We start from the raw sequence: 25,349 nt of genomic DNA on the forward strand, positions 1-25,349 counted from the left end.
AAAATTATACATATACATATATTACCATTTTCATCTAAATGAACACAGATTCAAAGGAATCTAAATCTCATCAATTTCTAAAAATACCAAAAATTATTTCGGATGAAAAAAGTCCATGTACACCGGCAGAAGCTACACGCTCGAAGCAAGGTGCTACAAAACAAAAACGGGGTAAAGATATTTCGTACGCTAAATTTTTATCAGAGAGTGACAGCCTAATACGATACTGCACTCGATTCTCACCTTCGCCGATTCAAGATAACTCTGAATCGGTACTAGAAATCAAGAATCAAAACATTGACAATTTTTGGACACGTCTCCAAGCGGCTTATGACGCCATTGTAGAACCGGACGATTCGGATCTTCCGGAAAATTTCAAAACCTCGGCTTACTCCAAATACGAAAATTGCCTTGACCAATATGAAGAGACAAAAGCCATGATCTCTGATCAATTAAAACTAACAAAGTCAAATGCACCAAATCCACAACTGAGAGTAGAACTACCACAAACACAGGCCCAAGAGGCAAGTTCAGGTAATCACCTCAAAGTGCCAGCATGCGACACAGAAATATTTCATGGAGGTTATGAACAATGGCCGTCCTTCCGGGACATGTTTACGGCCGTGTACATAAACCATCCTAAATTATCACAAGCCCAAAAATTGTATCACCTCCGATACAAAACAAAAGGTCAAGCAGGCGTCATAGTAAAACAGTTTGCTCTTAATGGCAACAATTTAAATTTGGATTGGGAAGCTTTAAAAGAACGATACGAGAATGAAAGAATATTGGTCGAGAAACAAGTGACCATACTACTGAATTTACCAAAAATTCAGAAAGAAACAAGTGAAGAATTCATAAAACTTCAATCCACTTCCCACTGACAATTGGGACCCCATACTGGTAAACATATGCTCCGCGGCATTACCAGAAAAATCGTTGGTTTTGTGGGAGCAATCGCTCTCTTCGCGAAGAAAGTGCCCAACGTGGCAACAAATAAAAGATTTCCTAACTACCCAATATGAAATTGCGGAAAGGGTAGATAAAAAAATGGTCAGAACTAAAAACGTTCAACACGACCTAAATCGAAGCTTCCTTAGGCCCCAAGCAAATAACAACAACAACTTAAATCGTAATTTTTTCAAAACACAATCGTTCACTTCCGAACAAAACAAACATACGTCATGCGAACTATACACAGGAGGGCATAAGCTCAAATCTTTCGATAAGTTTAAAAAATTGAATATTAATGAAAGGAACGACTTTGTCAGATCAAAAAGACTCTGTACAAATTGTTTGTCCCATTCACACAATCTAAATAATTTCGAAAGCAAATTCAATTGCGTATATTGCCACAAAAGACATCATTCAATGTTGCACTTCAATAATTTCCCCAACACACCCCAAACTAGCGCTTTCTCAAAAATAGCCACGGGTTTAGTTGCAACCGCAACTCCTGAATCTCAAAATTCCGAAATAGGCCAAGAAGCACCATGCTGCTCAAAGGCTTTAAAAACTCAAACGCTACACAGCGAAAATCAAAGTAGGGTACTACTACCCATAGCAGTCGTCTCCATCGAACATCGAGGAGAACTGTTTAAGCTCAGAGCCCTAATAGACCAAGGATCACAACGATCTTTCATAGCGTCTAGGGCACAAGGCTAAATCTGCCAACTAAACAAGCCAACTTTGAAATTACGGGAATGGGCGGAAGAGTAGTTCAAAACTCTAATAAAATCTGTCTCATATTTTCCCCCCAAGCGGATATAAGAATGCAAGCAGAAGCTATAGTCTTACCGCAAGCATTGGGAAAAGGTTTCACACCTTAAGTTAGCAGATCCCAACTGCAACACCGCCGCTCACATAGACCTTCTATTAGGCAACGATCTCATACCATAAATAATAGTCGAAGGTATTGAGAAAATTTCAACACACTTTTGGCACAAAAGACTATTTTCGGTTGGATCCTAAGTGGACTAGTCACGGAACCAGTCACAACAATGACAACTCAAGTTGAGGAAATCTCAAACGAGTACCTCAATTCACAATTGAGAAAATTTTGGGAGATAGAAGAACTCCCCCCCATTTCAATCACAACCCCCGAAGATCAGTATTGTGAAGACTTTTACAAAGCCACAACTACTAGATCAGATAATGGTCGGTATGTCGTACGACTACCACTAAAACAACAATTTCCAGACAAACTCGCCTTAGGTCACTCTCGCACCTCTGCAATACAGCAGTTTCTAAGTATGGAAAAAAATCTACTTAGAAAAGGTGAGCTTAAACAAGATTATGATGGTGTCTTACACATAGATGAAGTAAGCCCATGCGAAAAAATTACAAAAGGCAAATATTACTTATTCTACTTGCCACATCATGCAGTAGTAAAGCCTGACAAAAAAACCACAAAGGTTAGAGTTGTCTTCAATGCCTCAAGATCCACTAGCTCGGGGAATTCCCTAAATGATATTCTCTTTACGGGACCCACACTCCAACCAGATTTAATGCTCCTCATATTAAATTGGCGTATATACAAATACGTATTAAACGGGGATGTCGAAAAAAAGTATCGACAAATAATTGTTCATAAAGATGATCAAGATTTTCAACGGATTATTTCCGAAAATCTCCCAATAGTCCACTACGCGACTTTAAATTGAAAACAGTTACCCTTGGCGTGAACTGTTCCCCATATCTAGCCATCCGTACACTCCACGAACTGGCAGAAAACACAAAGTCAGAGTTTCCACTGACAACACAAGTCTTAAAAACACAAACGTATGTAGACGATATCCTGTCTGGAAGCCACAGCCTCTCACAAGCAAACGAGTCCTTGTCACAAGTGATAAAGGCCCTCAACACCGCAGGGTTTCCCCTAAAAAAGATCACAGCTAATCACCAAAATATCTTAAAAAATATACCAAACGATAATTTGTTGGATACTAACTTCCTTATATTCGAAAAGGAAAGTACCACAAAAACTCTGGGCATCCAATGGAATGCGATATCGGACCATTTTTCATACACGACTGAGTCCATATCCGCATTATCCGCCATTAAAAAACGCCAAATTCTCTCCTCAAGCCACAATCCTGATACAAGAATTATGGCTAGATGGTACCGACTGGGACGAGCAAGTAAAACCACTTCGTCAAGAAAAGTGGTCCCAGTTCGCGAGTAATCTGAACGATATCTCGCAGATACAAATTCCACGGTGGGTAAACTATTCTCCCGAATGCAAAGTGGAACTACAAGGCTTCTGTGACGCCTCTGAAAAGGCATATTGTGCCATCATATATGTGAGCACACAAAGCGATACCGTAACCACAAGCCACTTATTAGTGGCAAAAGCAAAAGTTCCGCCTCTAAAAACGATAAGTCTACCACGACTTGAACTCTGCGGCACCCTGCTACTAGCAAAACTAGTTTCCATGGTGCAGACCCACTTAGACATGGCGAAATACAAGCTATATCGCTGGTCTGATTCCCAAATGGTCCTAGCCTGGTTGGAAAAACCCCCACATTCGTGGAAAACATATATTTCTAACAGAACCTCGCAAATACTTGACCTAGTGGGATCCGCCACATGGCGACAATCCTGCCGATCTAGGTACAAGAGGGTGCAAACCCCTGCGTCTTGCCACCACCCCGCTCTGGTGGAATGGCCCTCGATGGTTAGCAAAATCTTCCGATTCTTGGCCACAATCGCCAATGCGCAACAAAATTGCGCCCGAAAGTCGAAAATTCGACACCTACCACACAATATTGGAGGATAATGACATGCTTGTAAGATTTTCATCGTTTCTCCGAGCCCTCAGAGTCGTCGCCTATATGCTCCAGTTCATAGAGCGACTTAAACATAAACTGAAAGGAGCAACTTACCCCAATATGATACATTGACGCACCAAGCCTTACAAAAGGCAAAGGTCACTCTTATCCTATCAACTCAAACGCGCTACTTCAGCCGCGACATATCATCACTAAGAGAATCGAAGCCGATTGATAAAAAGAGCTCACTCTTAGTTCTAAGCCCGTTTCTAGACATGAAGAGGCTGCTTCGGGCCAATGGTCGGCTTGCTAATTCAAGCCTAACATACAACGAGCGCCACCCCATAATAATACCTGAGAAATCTCCATTTGCCACATTATTCCTGCATTACATCCACATATTAATGCTACACGCCGAAAACCGTCTCATGCTGCATGTGGTACGACAGGAATATTACATTCCACGTCTGAAGCCCCAAATCAAGAAATGCATTTTCATGTGCAAGATCTGCACTATGCATAAACAGAAAATGCGAACGCAGATTATGGCAGCACTTCCACCTCAACGCTGCAACTTTGCTCCGCCTTTTATCACTACAGGTTTCGATTTTGCTGGTCCTTTTCAGATAAAGGCTTCCATGCTAAGATCTCCTACCCTCATGAAAGGCTATGTGGCTGTTTCTGTCTGTTTCACAACAAACGCAGTACACCTTGAGCTATGTACTAATCTGACCAAGGAGGCTTTTCTTGCCGCATTTGTTCGCTTCGTCGCAAGACGGGGTTTTTCTTCAAAAATCATGAGCGATAATGGCAAGACATTTATTGGAGCTCAAAGAGCTACAGAAAAACAGTTTGTGGAGTTCATGAAACAAGTCTCACCTGACATTGTTCAAAAATACGCCCCTCAAGGTATAAATTGGCAGTTCATCCCCCCAAGTGCTCTTCATATGGGTGGTTTATGGGAATCAGCTGTAAAAAGCTTTAAATCTCATTTCAAGAAGCTCGCTGGCAACCACAAATTCAATTATGAAGAATTCACGACATTGTTAACCAGAATCGAAGCCGTTCTCAACTCACGGCCTCTCGCTGCACTCTCGCAAGACCCCTCAGACTTTGCTGCCCTTACCCCAGGGCATTTTCTTAAAGGAACGCCCATTCTGGCCGCACCTGAGCCAGGGACGGAGTCGCCGCGCTTACTAAACAGATGGGAACGAATTAAAATTCTCCATCATAATTTCAGCCGCCGATGGAAAGAAGAGTATTTAAAGGACCCTCACAAAAGGTATAAATGGAAAATCCCAGAACAGGCGCCAATGCTTGGAGAATGTATCCTAGTTCACGACGATTGTCTCCCCCCCACAGAATGGCGGCTTGGCCGCATAGAGAAACTACACTACGGTTCAGATGGTCACATCCGGGTGGTTGATCTCCGTAGGCAAAATGGAACGCTAACCCGGCCGCTTGTTAAATTATGTTTCTTGCCAACTGCCGCTACTTACGAAAACGTACATAATTACCATTCCTAAACCGATCCGAAAAGCCGGGAAAAAGAAAATAAATTAATAATAGGTCGATTTCATTAAGAAAATCCGCAAAGATAATTATAATAAGCTTCAAGCCGTAAGACAAACGTAGACCTACATATATATTGCAACCCCACAGACGGACGATCATTTAGTCATGCCACCTAAAGTGGCACCCTGTTCATGCGTGCTTACAAGCAATCAAATTATAACCATTACGATTTTTCTTTCTTCATACAGATTGATATGGACGCCGATGCAATCCCCACGCCAACTCTCCGTTCGGCTGTTACTGTGCCTCGCTCTGGAACTGTTCCAGTAGCAGCGCCCCGAACGGCAACAACGGCGCCAACCGTTGCACGAAGCTCAACACCGCACCAGATGTCCGCTCTGTTGCCGTTCACATAGGCTACAGCATTGCTTCATTTTCAAGGGAATGTTACCCGTACAACGTCAGAAGGTGGCACAGGCACATGAGCATTGTTTAAACTGCTTGGCCCAGTCACACGCCACGCTTAAATGCGAATCTGACACCTTATGCCGGTTGTGTGAAAGACCGTATCATACCTTACTGCACCGGAACGCCGGACATCCTGTCTCACCAACTGTACTCCGCCGCCGTACGGCCACCCGACGATCGCAGCCAAACCGTGTGGCACGACCATGACATCCAGAAGCTGGATGGTCCTGGCGCCCACTCAATGCGACATCCACGCGAAACCAGATAAGGCCACAACCTCACCGCCCCACCGGCCTGAGCGGCGTTGTAGCTACGCTACAGGCACTACAGCGTAGTCCTCGCCTAGTGGGGTCGGGATGTCGAAATGAACTCCAGTCGGTAGCACTGAATAAGTACAACACTATCCACATCAACACACTAATCATGAAAAAGGCAGCACTGAATAAGTACAACACTATCCACATTAACAAGCTAATCAGAAAAAAGAAAAGGGCATCACTAATCCTCTTCACATCCACCGATTTTTGTTCCCGTTTCATTTTGTACCCAAGGGAAGGTGAAGCTGTGCCGGCACTTGTTCCACACAGTTCGAAAAGGCACGTACGCCGACATACGCGCGCATCGGTCAGTTCACCAACACCGCAACAAAAATGGAAAAATTTAATCTATTTAACATTCGAAGCAAGACATTTTTAACGTTTATCGTATATAGTGAAGAAGATATTGTGAAACTTATATAGTGAAGAAGCGATTGTAAAGCTTATATAGTGAAAAAAGATATTGTAACGAATAAATACGAAGAGATACTGTGAAATTTCTATTGTAACAAAAATAAAATAAAATAGAATATACTACAGCGTTCCTGTACCCTAATAATTTGTGAACAAAATACATAAAACCAAAAAACGTTGTTTATCAAGAAGCGTTACATTGAATAAGATGTAGAAAAATCGCAAATAAATAATTTTCAACACAATATAAATTCAACTTTCTTTTCATTTCAAACCACGTAATTTCACGCAGGACAACGCCTGCGAGGTCAGCTAGTTTTTATAAACTGAAATTACTAATTGAATTTCACGATAGATTTCGTATATAGTATGTATGTTAAGACGAGAACTATTTTATGTAAATAAGAGTATTTATGTAATAAAGAGGAGGATGGGGTCATGTGTAGAAGTTCACGCAAGTGAGGAAAGTTCTCTGATCGCCATTCACTTGGGAGTGGCCAGAAACGATTCTTTTACATATGACTCAAGCAGCTCACGACTTCCGGTCTTTGACCAAGTATCCTCTGGGTAGCCTAAGAACATCCGTTCGAAGGTGAGCTAAAGTGAGAAGGCGAAACACCCCTGCATAGGGTTGTGCGCTGGGTTTGGGACCCGCCACGTAAAAAGCTCACCCCAATGAAAAACCAACAGCAGCCTCGGATGAGAGACCCCCCTTTTGATGACGACCATGGCAAACGAAAGAAGGACTACGAATTAAGGGCATGCACCTGGAATGTCCGGCCCCTTAATTGGGAAGGTGCCGCTGCCCAGCTGGTTGATGTCCTCGTAAAAACAAAGGCTGACATAACCGCCGTCCAAGAAATGCGATGGACGGGACAAGGACAGAGACGAGTAGGTCCTTGTGACATTTACTACAGTGGCCATATAAAGGAGCGCAAGTTTGGTGTGGGATTCGTGGTGGGAGAGAGACTCCGTCGCCGAGTACTATCATTCACTCCGGTGAATGAACGTCTAGCCACAATCCGCATCAAAGCGAGGTTCTTCAACATATCGCTGATCTGCGCCCACGCTCCGACGGATGAGAAGGACGATGTGACCAAAGATGCCTTTTATGAGTGCTTGGAACGCACTTATGAGAGATGCCCCCGCCACGATGTCAAAATCGTGCTTGGCGACTTCAACGCCAGGGTGGGCAAGAAGGTATCTTTGGCACTACGGTCGGTAAATTCAGCCTCCACGAGGAAACATCCCCAAATGGGTTGAGGCTGATCGACTTCGCCGGGGCCCGAAATATGGTTATCTGTAGTACTAGATTCCAGCATAAGAAGATTCATCAAGCTACCTGGCTGTCTCCGGATCGAAAAACTACCAACCAGATCGATCATGTTGTGATAGACGGAAGACACGTCTCCAGTGTTTTAGATGTGCGTGCGCTCCGAGGTCCTAACATCGACTCGGACCACTATCTTGTTGCAGCCAAGATTCGCACCCGCCTCTGTGCAGCAAAAAACGCACGCCAACAAACACAAGGAAGGTTCGACGTCGAAAAGCTGCAATCACAACAGACTGCCGAACGATTTTCTACTCGGCTTGCACTTCTGCTCTCTGAGAGCACTCATCAACAACTCGGTATAAGGGAACTGTGGGACGGCATTTCAAACTCCTTACGTACAGCTGCATCCGAAACCCTTGGTTTTCGGAAAGTGCAAAAGAACAACTGGTACGACGAAGAGTGCCGCGCCGCAGCGGAGAGAAAACGGGCTGCCTACCTCGCAACGTTACGATCGACCACAACACGTGCGGGATGGGATAGATACCGAGAATTGAAGAGGGAAGCGAGACGCATCTGCAGACAGAAAAAGAAAGAGGCCGAAATGCGTGAGTATGAAGAGCTTGATAAGCTGGCCGACAGGGGTAATGCTCGAAAATTCTACGAAAAAATGCGGCGGCTTACAGAAGGTTTCAAGACCGGAGCATACTCTTGTAGAACCCCCAAAGGTGATCTAGTGACCGATGCCCACAGTATACTTAAATTATGGAGGGAACACTTCTCCAGCCTGCTGAATGGCAGTGAACGCACAACACCAGGAGAAGGAGAACCCGAATCCCCAATCGATGATGATGGAGCAGACGTTCCATTACCCGACCATGAAGAAGTTCGAATAGCAATTGCCCGCCTGAAGAACAACAAAGCGGCAGGGGCCGACGGATTGCCGGCCGAGCTATTCAAACACGGCGGCGAAGAACTGATAAGGAGCATGCATCAGCTTCTTTGTAAAATATGGTCGGACGAAAGCATGCCCAACGATTGGAATTTAAGTGTGCTATGCCCAATCCATAAAAAGGAGACCCCACAATCTGCGCCAATTACCGTGGGATTAGCCTCCTCAACATCGCATATAAGGTTCTATCGAGCGTATTGTGTGAAAGATTAAAGCCCACCGTCAACAAACTGATTGGACCTTATCAGTGTGGCTTCAGACCTGGAAAATCAACAACCGACCAGATATTCACCATGAGCCAAATCTTGGAAAAGACCCGTGAAAGGAGAATCGACACACACCACCTCTTCGTCGATTTCAAAGCCGCTTTCGACAGCACGAAAAGGAGCTGCCTTTATGCCGCGATGTCTGAATTTGGTATCCCCGCAAAACTAATACGGCTGTGTAAACTGACGTTGAACAACACGAAAAGCTCCGTCAGGATCGGGAAGGACCTCTCCGAGCCGTTCGATACCAAACGAGGTTTCAGACAAGGCGACTCCCTATCGTGCGACTTCTTCAACCTGCTTCTGGAGAAAATAGTACGAGCTGCAGAACTAAACAGAGAAGGTACCATCTTCTATAAGAGTGTACAGCTGCTGGCGTATGCCGACGATATTGATATCATCGGCCTCAACACCCGCGCCGTTAGTTCTGCTTTCTCCAGGCTGGACAAGGAAGCACAGAAAATGGGTCTGGCAGTGAACGAGGGCAAGACGAAATATCTCCTGTCATCAAACAAACAGTCGTCGCACTCGCGACTTGGCGCTCACGTCACTGTTGACAGTCATAACTTTGAAGTCGTTGATAATTTCGTCTATCTTGGAACCAGCGTAAACACCACCAACAATGTCAGCCTAGAAATCCAACGCAGGATAACTCTTGCCAACAGGTGCTACTTCGGACTGAGTAGTCAATTGAAGAGTAAAGTTCTCTCTCGACGAACAAAAGCCAAACTCTATAAGTCGCTCATAATTCCCGTCCTGCTATATGGTGCAGAGGCCTGGACGTTGTCAACAACTGATGAGTCGACGTTGCGAGTTTTCGAGAGAAAAGTTCTGCGAAAGATTTATGGTCCTTTGCGCGTTGGCCACGGCGAATATCGCATTCGATGGAACGATGAGCTGTACGAGATATACGACGACATTGACATAGTTCAGCGAATTAAAAGGCAGCGGCTACGCTGGCTAGGTCATGTTGTCCGAATGGACGAAAAGACTCCAGCTCTGGAAGTATTCGACGCTGTACCCGCCGGGGGAAGCAGAGGAAGAGGAAGACCTCCACTCCGTTGGAGAAGGACCTGGCTACGCTTGGAATATCCAATTGGCGCCACGTAGCGAAAAGGAGAAACGACTGGCGCGCTGTTGTTAACTCGGCTATAATCGCGTAAGCGGTGTCTACGCCAATTAAGAAGAAGAAGAGTTTTGAATTAAATTAATGAACCAAACACGCTTTTAATTGCCGCCTATAATCGTGCTTATGTGTAACCGAAAACTCTTTTAAGTCATATAAGAGTTGTTTTATTTTTGTTTTCGAATTATGTAAATCACGAGCACTCAATTTAATTTTATTAAATTACTTGTTATTAGCCGCAACAATTTTTGTATATATATCAGACTTTAAAAATATATATATATTGTGTCCGTAAGTCCTGTAGAGTATATCTATAAATGGATGTGTTTGTTTATTATGTGTAAATGAGAGCTCGTTTTAGAGATCACTGCACTTTGTACATATGCATGTATGTACATACACATGTATTAGAATTTAATTTGTTTAACGCAATTCTGCTTGGGTTTGTTTGCCAAATTACAGGGGGTATTGCGGGATATATGCCAATGCGGACTTTGAAGCAATATGCGTATTTGCATATGTGACGATGCACGATTCTACAAATTTTTAAGTATGTATATTATTATAATAAATTTTCCGAATTTTGAAAAATTTTTCTTTTATTTAAATTGTATCCGATGTAAATGGGGTATATTTTTTACCAGATGTTTTTTCGCGAATATGTATGTATGTACTTATAATGCGTATGTATGTACTTGTAACCCGACAGTTTTTCCCCGAATTCAAAAGTGAAGCGCTTATAACATACAAAAATTGTATTTTAATGATGATAAAAAAAAAACATATACAAAGAACGTCCGCCGCTGCCGTCACACGTCCGCCTCGGAGTGTGGTTGATGCTCAACCTACTCTCACTCATTCGGTGACAGCTCGGCCTCTCCTGACATCTCGTCATCCCAAGACGAGTTATCGCTGTCTAGTTCGGGACTGGACGAACCCCATGGCGTGAGGTGGTCCACCGACATGACGTTGCAATACCTGCGCTGTGTCACTGTGGCATCTGGTAAGTCTTCGATGATGTATCGGTCGTAGTCCAGCACCTTCGTTACCATGTATGGACCCTTGTACACCGGGTCAAATTTATGAGACTCTCCTGTTGCACTTGGGACGTAATCGACTACAACCAGGTCCCCGACTTGGTATTTCCGAGACTTCCGGTGACGTTGATCATACCTCTCCTTCCATTTGTTCCGCTGATTCATGATATTCTGTGCTGCCTCGCCCCTTTTTATCTCGATGTCTGACATCTCGGTGACCTCGTCGTGCAAAGCTTGAATGATTCGGTTATCGGTTACGTCCCTAGGATTAAAGAAGAAGACTAGCTCATTAGGTGTATACTGTGTTACCTCATTTTTCTGCGAATTAAGACTCCACTGGAGTGCTGGTAGTGATAAGTCCCAAGCCCTAGTCTCGATAGCCATACATTTCAGTGCAGTTAAGAGCGTTTTGTTCACTCGCTCTGCCTGACCATTTGCTCTCGGGATTCGTACCGCTGTCTTCGTATGTTGAATACCATTCTTGTGGGTGAATGCTTCAAACTGCTTTGATGTGAATGTGGTTCCTCAGTCAGAGGTGATACGTAGCGGTTGACCAAAGATTGCCATCATATCTACTAGCGCCTTTATTACTGGTGTGCTTTCGGTATTTCGTACAACTTCCAGTAAGGAATATTTACTGAACCCCCATACCATGACGAGGACATACGCCTGACCGGTACTGCTTTTTGGAAATGGTCCTACATGATCAAGGTAAATATGCCGGAATGGTATCGGTAGCACCTCCGCAACATGAAGTTGACTTTGCTTTTTGCCACTTGCGACCTTGTTAAGGCTCATCACAGGCAGCGATATAGGATTTAACATACCGACGCATTCGAGGAAACCAAAAATGCTTAATCAACCTGTCCAGTGTCTTTTCTAACGCAAAATGACCGACATCATCGTGGCATGCCTTAGTAACGCGCCACCTAACTGCGTGCGGCACCACCAGCCTGACTTCCTTATTGACCTTGCGAAATAACCGACCATTGCGGAATTCGTACTCGGTGTTTAGTTGCTTGACTATAGCTTCGTTGGTTTCTCCAGTTCTGCCTTGAAGTACCTCACAAATTCTCTTCAGCGACCCATCCTGAATCTCCATCGCATATACCCAATCGTCTGGCGCCCTGACGTGACCAACTGCTAACACATAATCTGCAACTGTTTCCGGCTGGGTGGGTGGCTCACCTGAAGCTCTGCTCAATGCATCAACGTGTTGCATCTGAACACCGGCAAGATGTTTGCACGTAAAATCAAATTCTTGCAACCGCAGCCACCACCTCGCGATGCGTGGCCTCAACGGAGTAGCTTCTTTGGTTGTAACCACTGCGTTGCAGTCGGTGCGAACTACAAAATAAGTGCTCAGTAAGAACACACGGAATCTCTCCACCGATTCCACAACAGCCAAGACTTCCAATTCGTGACTCGGATACCTGGATTCTGCTGAACTGCACTGCCGGCTGTAGTATTGAACCGGTTTCCAGCCACCCTCTTGCTGCAGCATAACACCCGAGACACCGGCTGCACTCGCATCTGTGTGCACCTCATGTTCCTTCGTCGGATCAAACATGACAAAAACTGGTTGCGGAGTTAGAGCTTGCTTCAGATTCGTAAATGCCTCTTGCTGTTCCTCGGCCCATACAAACGTTGCTTCCTTCTTGAGTAAGGAGGCTAATGGCTTGGCTATGATGCTATACCCTTTGACGAATTTCCGGAAAATCCGGCTAGGCCCAGAAACTGTCGCACCTCCGTTGGCGTGCGTGGTTGCGGAAAGTCGTCTGGATGCCCTCTGCGCTGATGACATGACCAAGGAACTGTATACGCGTTGCCATGAAGGTACATTTGGACAGCCTCAAAGTAAGTCCGGCTTCTTTTACTGCTTGTAAAAATTCATTGAGGACCTCGATGGAAGCATCCTGCAACCGTTTTCGTAGCGATGATGACTTCATCCACGTAGCTTATTATTAGGTCACGATGACTTAACCCTTTCACCAGCTTTGTTACCATTTCTTGGAATACCATCGGCGCATTACGCAACCCGAATGGCATCACGTTGTTCTCGTACAACCCGTCTGGTGTCAAGAACGCGGTGTACTGTTTGCTGTGTTCTGTTAACGGGATCTGGTAGTAACCAGCCGTCATATCCAATATGGTAAATACATGGTTATTGGCGAGCTTTGACAACTGCTCCTCGTCGATAGGCATTGGGAAGTGTTTCCTTAATGTCACTGCGTTGAGTGCCCGATAATCGAAACACATCCTGTCTTCACCATCCGATTTTTTTACCAAGATCACTGGAGCCGAATGTGGTGATGAACTTGGCCTGATGATATCGTACTTAAGCAGCTCGTCGATGATTTTCGATAACGTTGGTCGTTGACTTAACGCCACTTGATAGCGCCTACCGATGACTGGTTGATCGCTACTGATAGAGATTTCCATTTCGGTTGTTCTACATCTCTCTAGATTCGCCAATGTCTCCGTAAAGCAGCTCTCGTACTTATGTAGCACACTTTAACTTCATCTGGATTGAGTGCTTCGGCAATGTTGAACGTATTAGTCTGGCACATATGCACTCGAATAACCCCAGAGTCGATGGTTATTCTGCAACCTTCTTTGCATAAAATGTCGCTACCAATAATAATATCGTATGGCATAAACTTATCTGGAACGATCTGACAGGCTGTCGAGATCGTAATTCCATCAATGACGATGTTGATGTTAGCTAGTTCTGTGCTGTTCACCACCGCTCCGCCGAATCCTAGAAGGCGTTTTACTGAAGTTCGGCGCTCTGCGTCATGCGGCACTTTAGATTACGCAATAAGTGAGAAGTCACTACTCGTGTCGATGAAACCACTGTATTGCTCCCCGTTGACCATGACTTCTTTGCTTGCTGGGTTGACTGCAACGATGACTTCGTCGTTGACCTTTGCCACTGTTGGTCGTTCGGCGGGACATGCTTTGGCTTCATGCCCCACCTTGTTGCACCGAGCACATTTGGGTTTTCGTGGAGGTTGAGGACATTTAGCCGCAATGTGCCCAAACGAGTTGCAATTATAGCATTTGATATGCTTCCTCTCGACCGTTGTTTTGTTGGCCATATCGCTTGGAGTCCCATAGTCTGACATGCTTACCATCGTGGTAGTTGGCATGGCGACCAACCCCTTAATGGATTGTAGAAGATCGTTGCATGTCGGCACCTTTAGAGCCAACAACGTGCGCGTTAGTGATGCGTCGTTTAGACCCGTGATGATGTACGAGTTAATGGACTCCTCGTCCATCTTCCCCCGTCGCCCAATACTTAACATGGCATAACAATATTCTTCAAATGTCTCACGTGATTGCCGCTTCCGTTGTACCATCTCACGGTGCACCTGTGCTGATATCATTGTAGCTGGGAAATCTCGTTCAAAGGCTGCAACGAATTCAGCCCACGTTTGGAATACTTGTTGGGCGTCTAGCCATTCTTTTGCGACCCCTCTTAGTTTTGATTGTGCTGCTACCAATATTTCCTGCTCCGTCAATTCATATGCGCTACGCAACTGTACCGTCTTCTCTATGAACACTGCACTGCTTAACGTGCCCTTTAATGGGTCGTACTCTGGCATCAACCCACAAATTTCCTGGAAACCGCTAGCCCTTCCTTGTCCTGCCACCCTTGGCCTTTGTGCCGTTGTGACCACCTCGTTCATATGTGCTGGCGTTGACGTCATTCGCGGACCCTCAGCCGTAACTGTACCTTCATCACTTCTGAGCGTAGCTGTGAGTTCACCGACAGTTTTCGTTAATTCCAGAATAGCGTTGCGCAATTCATCCATCTGTTGTTGACCGTTGTCTCCATCGCCTCCAACTTCAAGCTCCTCTGAGTCGACCTCATCTGCGCCATATATTTCGCTGACTTTTGCTACCTTTAGCGCCTTATTTCCGACCACCGTAAAGTTTTGACTTCTTAGCACCCGGTTTAGTTGTTCGACTTTCAAATTTTTAATTTTTACCAAGACCATTTTGTTTTCCCTAAACACGTCCGTTCTTTCTGGCGTCTGTTTTCCTTCTTCTTTTTACCATTCGTAATTTATTTCAATTGCATCAACTTCTCTTTGTCGACGCTCTCGTTCGCCTTCAACGCTTTGTGTTGAAAACCGTTGCACTGCCTCACTGCCTGTTATATTTGCCGCTGGTATACTTTTAGCGACAAATTGTCTTTGCAGTATTTCTTTTGTACACTCGCGTCTCTTGTGTCTCTTTCCCTCTTCTTTCGTTCTATTATCGTTTGAACGAATTTTCGGGAAACTTTTGTAGTTTTGTCGCGCACTAGCGAAATTCTACAAATCCTTTGTAGGCTTTAGATAAAATCCCACTTCTGAGTTGTAACCCGACAGTTTTTCCCCGAATTCAAAAGTGAAGCGCTTATAACAAACAACAATTGTATTTTAATGATGATCAAAAAAAAAACATATATAAAGAACGTCCGCCGCTGCCCTCACACGTCCGCCTCGGAGTGTGGTTGATGCTCAACTAACTCTCACTCATTCGGTGACATACTTGTACTTAAGTACGCGTGTACGTACATATGTATATAAGTTCGCAGTACGGATAAACCGCGGAAAGAAAATTAGCAGACATTAAGCATTTATTGTCGATGTACAGAGTTTACTCTTATATGTTGTTAGACTTATTTAATCAGTTATTATATAAAAGAGCAAGTTATACTCTTTGTACGTTATATATAAATATATGTATGTGGGATATATAGTATATGATGTATGTATATCAAATTTTATTTACACATATGTATGTTCTTAAGTTAAAATATTTTCTCTCTTTTGTCTGCTATGATTTGCCTTTAGCTTATTTTAAGCAATCCTGCTTATACTATATAGTGGAAATTGGTGTTAGTAAATACTTCAAAAATTTCTTGTTGTTGAGATAATTTTGTGTGTTTCACACAACGATAAGCATTTATCGGCAATCAATTATTTATTATACGTATTACCAAACTGTTTTGTTTCTTAGCGGTATTTCGGTTTTTACCGGAAATAAACCGAATACTAAAATAGTTTGGCAACGGATTTTTCTTCTTTATTTTTATTTTTTTTGCCCTTTTTATTAAAAAAAAACATACCTATGCATATATAAATATTGATAGGAAACGATACAACTCACTTGGATTTCCGCCAGGGGTTTTGGGGACAATATGAGTGTATGTACGTTTCGTAGCCTCTTCTCCCAGTCCTTTGGTTGTGCTGACTTTGTGGCTGGCAATGTTGTTGTTGAATTTTTTGGTTAGTTTAGTATTAATTCGCGCCCGTTTTGTGTGGTTATTTATGTATGTATATATTTTTGTTGTGTTATCCGATTTCGCGCACGCTATGTTATTTATTTCGGGCGCTCTCTTTTTATTATATTTAATAGTTTACACCTTCTTTTTTTTTGTTTTTATATTTTATGAGGGCAAATGTTTTGCATAGTATCATACGTATGTACATATAGTATGTATATGTATGCACATATGTAAGTCTCGCACTGCCAATTTCTCACGTTTTCTTTTTCACTGTTTTAATTGTACTTTTGTGTCACAGTACAATTTGTTTTTTAATTTGCTTAATTTTTTTTTTCAAATTCGTTCACTGAGTATATATTATTAAACATATGTCCATTTTTTTATTGTTTCACTTTTCCATAGTGCCTCTCAATATGGCTCCAAGGACCAATGTTTGCTTCCTTCCTCTTTGTCACCACTTACCAGGGCCCTAAAACTTCACACTTAGCAAAAATATAAAAAAAGGTGCGTGGAGTCCCTACGCGCGGATGAAGTTATACTTCTTAGTGATATTCCAAGAAATGCATATCATTTTGTAGGAAAGAAAACTAGAAAACTTAAATTCACATTTTATAAATTTAATATGCACATAAAATGAAGAATAAAGCAAAGCCTAAATGAAGGAACTTTTACTAGAAAAGTAGTTCTGTCTCTTCGTTGCGGAAGAGAATATGCAGCGTAATCATCTCTCTTTTGTAATCCACCAACACGCGTTGAAGGCCCAGCAGTTATCGGTGCGCGTTCAGAAATTGAAATCATATCTTCATTACTTATCAATATACTTATTACATGTGCGCGCATTGACTTGCATGTTCATACATTCATATATACTTATATGTACATATATTTGCTTACATTGCCAAACAAATAATGCACAAGCATACAAACATACATATGCGTACACATATGAATATGTCACCAACAAAAAAATGATCTTCACAAGTCAATATGGCAGCCAAATTGTAGTACATTTTACAACAAAAACGATTTCATTCATGAACGCAGGCGTAAATTCCACAAGCGATCTCGCTTCATTCATAAAAACAGAGGCCGTAACATCTTCCCGAGCATGCCTTTGCCAACCAGTCGTATTTTCGCGACGATGGTAAAAGCCAAAAATCATAAATTGCACAACTTTCTGGTGCTTCTCGCAAAAATCTGCGTCGATATGTATTCACGATCATACGTTTACATACATACATATTTACGCATGTTTGTAGGCGAAGCTGCTACAGCGGCAAGGTGTGACAATCGGCGGCCATTACTTTACTTATGCCATAGAAATTCTATTGCTACGAATATGAAAATGACAACGAAATAATGCAAATATGCATATTTCTAAAGGTCATTAATTTCTTTGAAGAAATGAATGATCCTGAGAAGTATAGTCTTAACTTTTCAACGGCCAACGCAGAGCATTTCAACCAAAAGGAATTTATTCATTAAAATCACCAATCAGAAGTCGTTTTATCCGTTGTAAGCGAACGATTTTCGAAGAAACATCATTTCTAATATGCCACAAGACAAAATTAGAAATGAACTTCTTAAACCTTACGCTGTCAGATAAAACGAAAATACTTCGTCATCGCGGGTCGATTTCCAAAAAATGTAAATGAATTTTTCAAGGACCAACGCAGGGTATTTCAACAAAAGGTCACATAAAATAGTTGAGAATTCGCAGAAATGAAAGACAAACGAAAGAAAAAAAAGTATAACTTCAATAATGCACAAGCATACAAACATACATATGCGCACACATGTGAATAGTCACCTCGTCATCGCGGGTCGATTTGCAAAAAAAGTAAATGAAGACTGACTCTGACTAAAAGTATAGAGAAGGAGCAGGTTCGACTGAGAACATTTGATAGATTCAAATTAGGGAATTCACCGCATTTGTTAACATTGTAGGTCGGAATTCGCCTCGCAATTTTAACATTTTTTACAATTCTCTCACACATTCTAACCGAGAATATGAAGAGACAGAAATATATGTATTTATAAAATGACTTCTTTGATATTCCATAGGATGGAAATATGTATGTAGAACTCTTTTATTTTTGATTTATTATTTTTCAAATTATTTAATGTTAATTTGATCTTATTTTATAACAATTCATTTTAAATATATAAAAGATTTACCTAAACATTATGATGATATTTTCATGATTCATACGCAATGTACGAATGTAAGCAGTTTCGTTTTGCCGTCGGCATTTCAATTTCTCATGCTTCAATTTTTGCTTTTCAACCAAGAAATCGCTTGTATTTACATATGAATGTGCAATATATGCCTTTGCCGTCGGCATTTCCATATTGACATGCAAAAGTAATTATGTATTTCATTGTTTCGTTTTGGCCAAATTTTGTATGTATATTAAGACAAGTGTCAATAATTGCGCCAAAATCAAATATATTATATATTCATATGTAAACATGTTTTAAACTTTACATAAAATTGAAGTGTCAATAATTGCGCCAATTTTCATAAAGTTGGAAATTTTGCGCGAATAAGACGTGTGCGGGTTAAGTCGTGAATTTTACTTATATTAATTAATTTGAAAGTGCCGAAAAATGCGAAAGGAAATTTCAATAAATTTAAGTAAATTTACATGTATTTTCATTTATATTTAATTGTCAATAAATTGTTTAAAAATTATTTGCCCTAGTTGTCCATTTTTTATTTTCTCACACATTTCAGCCGATTTTTGTATAGAAATTTGACCGGCGTAGAAGCAAAATGCGAAAAAATCATACATACATATATCGTTTGCACATTTGTCTGTATGTTTGCGAAAGTAAATGTTGTACAAAAGCATATTTCTATACTTAAACAAAATTATTAGAACCATCGTATGTTTCTTATGTACATGCATAACCAAACCATACTTAAGTCAGCGCAACCTAAGTGTCAATGGTGGTGTTGGTGGTAAGCGCTTGGAAAGTCAAGATGCTACCACAGGTTCGAATCTCGACAGAATAAATTTTTAATTTTTTGCTTTTAACATCGTATACTATACAAATAAATATTTTTCTTACTAATAGAAATTAAATTTATAACAGCATGTATGTATACTATGTATATTGCTGTGATAAATTTAATTTCAATTATTAAGAAAAATATTTATTTGTATAGTATACGATGTCAAAAGGCATACATCTTCTATCCTATCTTGTGTATCTGCACATTCTCATATGAGTGTATGTATACGCATGTGCGCGTTCAGAAATTGAAATCACATTTTCGCAACCTTTTCCGAACTCGTATAAGAAGTATAAATTCAAAAAAAAAAACAGTCCGTTTATTCAACGTGACGGCACTTCAACTTTAGTGTATAATATGTATGGATGATGCAGAATGTTAAATTGAAAAATTCGGTCGGTGCGAAATCGAGGAAAAAAAGGGGCCTCTTCTTCTGGAGCGGTCGGTTTTGATTGTTGGGTAGTGTAGAGACGTGGTGTGATGTCCGCATGAATAGTGTATATCCGTGTGTATTAATGTGTGGTGTCTTCATATGTTGATCGCGTGTATGTGATGTGTTGTCGTCCAGTGTCGTGTGTCATCTAGCCAGACACGAAAGAAAATCAATTTTTCATCGAATAGCCACTGGTGGTGAAAAATGTATTTGTATTTCGTACCGGTGCACCTGGAATTATAAATTTTTAGATTAATTTCAAATTCATTGTGTGATAGTTAATTTTTGGAAAAATTGGTCAATAACAACAACGAAATAGGAAGCGTTGGACTTTGTTCCCATTTTCTTTGCATGAGGTTGGTTTGTTGCAACTTTTAACGAAAATTTAATTGACAAAGCTCATTTTATTATGGTGAGCTAGAAGTTTTTCGATAAATTTAAAGAGCATTTTTTGATAGTTTTATTTTTAACTTTTTCTTCAATATTTTTAAATTGGTTGAGTCGAAGCAACAGCACTTCAATTCGAAAGATAATTTTCTCGTGTGTTTTAAGAAAGTAATACTTTTATTTTTCAAGAGTTTATTTTCTTCTTTATTTTCAATTCGAAAACAAAATTGTGAACATAATTTATATGTTCGGTAGGCGATTTTAATTGCTAATCAGTCATCGATTCATTTTATTACTTCTTTAGGAGTGTAGTATCGTGCCTTACCGTAAATCGCTAACAGAGAGAGTGTTGAAATTGAATTTGATGATAATGTTGATAACACGACTCTGCAAAAAAATTTTTGTTCTTTGTCCTAAAGTTTATTTTATTATTTTCTGATTAATTATGAACAAAAACGATAAGAAAATACCTTTTTTCGTATTAAGTTTGCTTTTGTAAAAGTTATAGTATTAATACTCGTACTATATTTGGGGTTTATTAAGAGATAGTACTTATGAACATAAAAGAAAAAAAAATAAAAAAAAAACGAAAACTTAAATTTTGTTTGAATATTGGATATAAAGTGGTTATATTTTTTGGTTATCATGCACTCATATTGAAACAAAATTTGAGTTTTGGATATAAAGTAGTTATATTTTTTGGTTATTATGCACTCAAACTCATATTTTAAATATAATATATATATATATATATATATATATATATATGTATATCGTCACCTAAAATACAAACCAATGTATCATAAAAAATAAATGGAAATTGCTGACAGAAACAATAATCAATATTTATCCATTTTATAAAGAAAACTTAAATTTTGTTTGAATATGAGTGCATAATAACCAAAGAATATAACCACTTTCACCACTTTATAACAAAAAGTCAATATATTTTTTTATTTTTAACGCAGAAAGGAGTACTACGCGAAAGTACTTCAGTCACCCCGGGTATTCGCTCGGCCAGAGTTATTTTTTTAGAGCACGGCCGAAGGCCGCCAATGCAGAAAGGAGTACTACGCGATAGTACTTCAGTCACCCCAGGTATTCGCTCGGCCAGGGTTATTTTTTTAGAGCGCGGCCGAAGGCCGCCAACGCAGAAAGGAGTACTTCGCGAAAGTACTTCAGTCACATAAATTACGTATTATACATATATCGGGTGATTTTTTAAGAGCTTGATAACTTTTTTAAAAAAAAACGCATAAAATTTGCAAAATCTCATCGGTTCTTTATTTGAAACGTTAGATTGGTTCATGACATTTACTTTTTGAAGATAATTTCATTTAAATGTTGACCGCGGCTGCGTCTTAGGTGGTCCATTCGGAAAGTCCAATTTTGGGCAACTTTTTCGAGCATTTCGGCCGGAATAGCCCGAATTTCTTCGGAAATGTTGTCTTCCAAAGCTGGAATAGTTGCTGGCTTATTTCTGTAGACTTTAGACTTGACGTAGCCCCACAAAAAATAGTCTAAAGGCGTTAAATCGCATGATCTTGGTGGCCAACTTACGGGTCCATTTCTTGAGATGAATTGTTCTCCGAAGTTTTCCCTCAAAATGGCCATAGAATCGCGAGCTGTGTGGCATGTAGCGCCATCTTGTTGAAACCACATGTCAACCAAGTTCAGTTCTTCCATTTTTGGCAACAAAAAGTTTGTTAGCATCGAACGATAGCGATCGCCATTCACCGTAACGTTGCGTCCAACAGCATCTTTGAAAAAATACGGTCCAATGATTCCACCAGCGTACAAACCACACCAAACAGTGCATTTTTCGGGATGCATGGGCAGTTCTTGAACGGCTTCTGGTTGCTCTTCACCCCAAATGCGGCAATTTTGCTTATTTACGTAGCCATTCAACCAGAAATGAGCCTCATCGCTGAACAAAATTTGTCGATAAAATATTCCGGCCGAAATGCTCGAAAAAGTTGCCCAAAATTGGACTTTCCGAATGGACCACCTAAGACGCAGCCGCGGTCAACATTTAAATGAAATTATCTTCAAAAAGTAAATGTCATGAACCAATCTAACGTTTCAAATAAAGAACCGATGAGATTTTGCAAATTTTATGCGTTTTTTTTTAAAAAAAAGTTATCAAGCTCTTAAAAAATCACCCGATATATTCCCATTGCTATCAATAAGAGTTTCCAGTTTAATATTTTGCAGTTTATTGAAATCTATTCCGAACTTAGTTATCTCTTCTTTTGTCAACATGCTTCCGTAAAAAATTCCTAGCTTTGATGCAGCTATGTATTGCTGAATGTGTTCGATATTGTCCTGTATAATTTTTAGTGTAAGTGTAAAGACGTTGTATTGAATTTGGCTTTGTATTTCGTTGTTAATTTTATTTATGCTATTTAATTTCGAATTTATTATGTTACGGTCGCTTTCTATAATAGACTTGAGTTTAGAGAAAGTTTTATTAAAGTGTGTATTAATGCTTATCTGACTATTAAGATTATTAATTGCATTATGGTTATTTGTATCTATTGAATTCAGATGTGCTTCTATTTCTAGCCTATCGTTATCATCCATAGTGCGGAATAACCATTCTTGAGCTGTTCCAAAAATATTAATGAGGCCTCTTCGCCGTCTGTGTGGTATTAAAGTTAAAGCTTTGCTTTTTATACCCTGAACAGGGTATATTAAGTTTGTCACGAAGTTTGTAACACCCAGAAGGAATCGTCGGAGACCCTATAAAGTATATATACAAATGATCAGTATGTCGAGCTGAGTCGATTTAGCCATGTCCGTCTGTCTGTCTGCATATATACGAACTAGTCCCTCAGTTTTTAAGAAATCGTTTTGAAGTTTTGCAAACGTCATTTTCTCTTCAAGAAGCTGCTCATTTGTCGGAACGGCCGATATCGGACCACTATAACATATAGCTGTCATACAAACTGAACGATCGGAATCAAGTTCTTGTATGGACAACTTTCACATTTGACAAGATATATTCACGAAATTTGGTACATATTATTTTCTAAAGCAAAAATGTAATCTCCGAAGAAATTGTTCAGATCGGTTAACTATAGCATATAGCTTCCATACAAACTGAACACATAGTTACTAGCAGAAATGCACCTGTGTAGGGTATTTAGCTTCGGTGCAACCGAAGTTAACGTTTTTTCTTGTTATATTGTTAAGTTGCATTTCCGAAATTTCTGTTTTTTCCTGTAGGCCAGCATGTTCTATATTTTTGTGAATTGTGTCGATTATACCTAATATTTCCGCTATATTTATTATATGTCGTAGGTTTTTGCAAGTTGGACGTCTTCGATCCATACTTCCATGTATCCAAGATTAGTTTAAATTTTTTCTATTGTGAGATGAGGTTGGATTGGTGGCAATGCCAGTAGTATCATCAAAGAGGTTGGAACCATTTGACCTGAAAATTTATTTTTTTTTAAATATTGGAAGAGTGTATGTTTTGTAAATTTAGTGTGCGATATCTTGGTTCGTATTTATGCCTAAGAGCCTTATAGTTCTTCACATACCCTTCCTGTTGCGTATTTTGAAACCTTTCGCGCTGTTATTTCAATTTTTCAATTGTACGTTTTTAATTATCCTCTAGAGTTTTGTATATTTTGGCTTTATCTGTTCTACCTTCAATTACATCTATAGGTTTTGCTTTTATCGTGGTGTGGACTAAGTTGTTAACCATTCTATACTTTTAAAAACTCTTTCTTGTGTTGAAAGTGGTGATTTCATGGCTTCCAGTGCTCTGAATTTTTCGGAAATAGTACAGTGTAGCCTTTCTACATCAGCGTTTCCTGTGTGATTATTTGGTTTTGTAAAATGAACGTCAATGGATTCCTGTTTTAAGAGTTCTTTTATGTTTACTGAGTTAAATTCGTTGTCTGTTATAATTTTTGTTGGCTTACCTCTGAGACAGAGATAGAGACTAATTTTTTCTATGATTGTGATGCTGTTTCTATCTTCTAAGGCTAGTGCCATTGCATATCTTGAAAATTTATCAATAAAAGTGATAAAACTGTGTTTTTTATTGGTGTAAACATCCATATGTATTATTTGGTTAATATCCATCGGTGTTTCGGTTAGCTTGTATTTTTCCTTAATGGGTTTTCGGTCGTATTTCGCCTTATTGCATATTTCGCAGTTATTTATATATTTTTGTATTAACTCCTTTAGATCCTTGTAGTAAATTAAGGTTTTCAGTCCTTCATAATTTCTGTTAATTCCTCCATGTCCAGTTTCGTTTTTATGATTTTTTTTGTAATAATTTGTTTATTTGCAATCTATCTTAAAAATAATAAGCAAATTAAATAACCTGTTTACAATTTAACTTATATTATTGATCTCCAGTGAGGTCAATAATAATATACCAAAATGTTTTTCAAACATATATATTCAGAATATTAAGTTATCTTTTAATTCATAGTTTATTGTTCTTACATTTATTTCCTGAACGGAAGGTCTAATACATGATATCGTTTGAGTCTATTAATTTCGTTAGTTTCATCTAGTAGCGTAATTGCCAAGGGATTAGTATGATAACTCATCCTGCGTAAGTAATTTGAGCTAAGTTTATTTACTTCGTTTTTAACAAATGGTATGTTAAGGTCTGAATGAATGGCTTTATTAGTGATAAACCAAGGCCGCATTTGGGGTAATTGCAATGAGGCTCATTTCTGCTACGTAATAAGCAAAATTGCCGCACCAAGGAGCATTTGTAATTAGCCTTAAGGTTTTTGACTGGTATCTTTGTAAAATTTCTAAATTTGAATTACAAGCAGTACCCCAAAGTTGCACCCCATAAGTCCATATAGGTTTTAATATAGCTTTGTATAAAAGTAGTTTTGTTTCAAGGTATAGCGGGGATTTATGTCCGAGTAGCCAATATAATTGCTTGGATTTTATTTTCAATTGATTATTTTTGGCTTGAATATGACATTTCCATGTTAAACGTTTATCCAAGTGCATGCCGAGGTATTTAACTCTATCACATTTTGGAATGATATTGGCATTAAGTCGAAGGGGGGGGCAATCACCTCGTCTTAGTGTAAATACAATATGCACAGATT

General features: G+C 40.1%; 2 protein-coding genes and 1 pseudogene across 6 annotated transcripts in view; 2 read left to right on the forward strand and 1 right to left on the reverse strand.

The window, feature by feature from the left end:
* Positions 1-6,915: 6,915 nt before the first annotated feature.
* Positions 6,916-25,349, forward strand: part of LOC126764069 (uncharacterized) — a 378,237-nt gene continuing 359,803 nt past the window's right edge. For 2 of the 4 annotated variants that reach the window (XM_050481839.1, XM_050481838.1), the window contains exon 1: positions 6,916-9,638. In XM_050481839.1, coding sequence (XP_050337796.1) covers positions 7,625-8,920 — 1,296 coding nt within the window. In that variant the 5' untranslated portion in view covers positions 6,916-7,624 and the 3' untranslated portion in view covers positions 8,921-9,638. The remainder of the gene's footprint in view (positions 9,639-25,349) is intronic. The other 2 variants (XM_050481837.1, XM_050481836.1) reach the window with 1 other exon arrangement.
* LOC126764774 (small nucleolar RNA U3) lies at positions 17,907-18,099 on the reverse strand (annotated as a pseudogene).
* Positions 19,911-25,349, forward strand: part of LOC126764179 (putative nuclease HARBI1) — a 62,132-nt gene continuing 56,693 nt past the window's right edge. Inside the window, exon 1 of one of the 2 annotated variants that reach the window (XM_050481973.1) lies at positions 19,911-20,225. In XM_050481973.1, the coding sequence (XP_050337930.1) occupies positions 20,221-20,225 (5 nt within the window). In that variant the 5' untranslated portion in view covers positions 19,911-20,220. The remainder of the gene's footprint in view (positions 20,226-25,349) is intronic. The other variant, XM_050481972.1, reaches the window with a different exon arrangement.

This window comes from Bactrocera neohumeralis, unplaced genomic scaffold (assembly GCF_024586455.1).
Source record: "Bactrocera neohumeralis isolate Rockhampton unplaced genomic scaffold, APGP_CSIRO_Bneo_wtdbg2-racon-allhic-juicebox.fasta_v2 cluster09, whole genome shotgun sequence".
NCBI lineage: Eukaryota > Metazoa > Arthropoda > Insecta > Diptera > Tephritidae > Bactrocera > Bactrocera neohumeralis.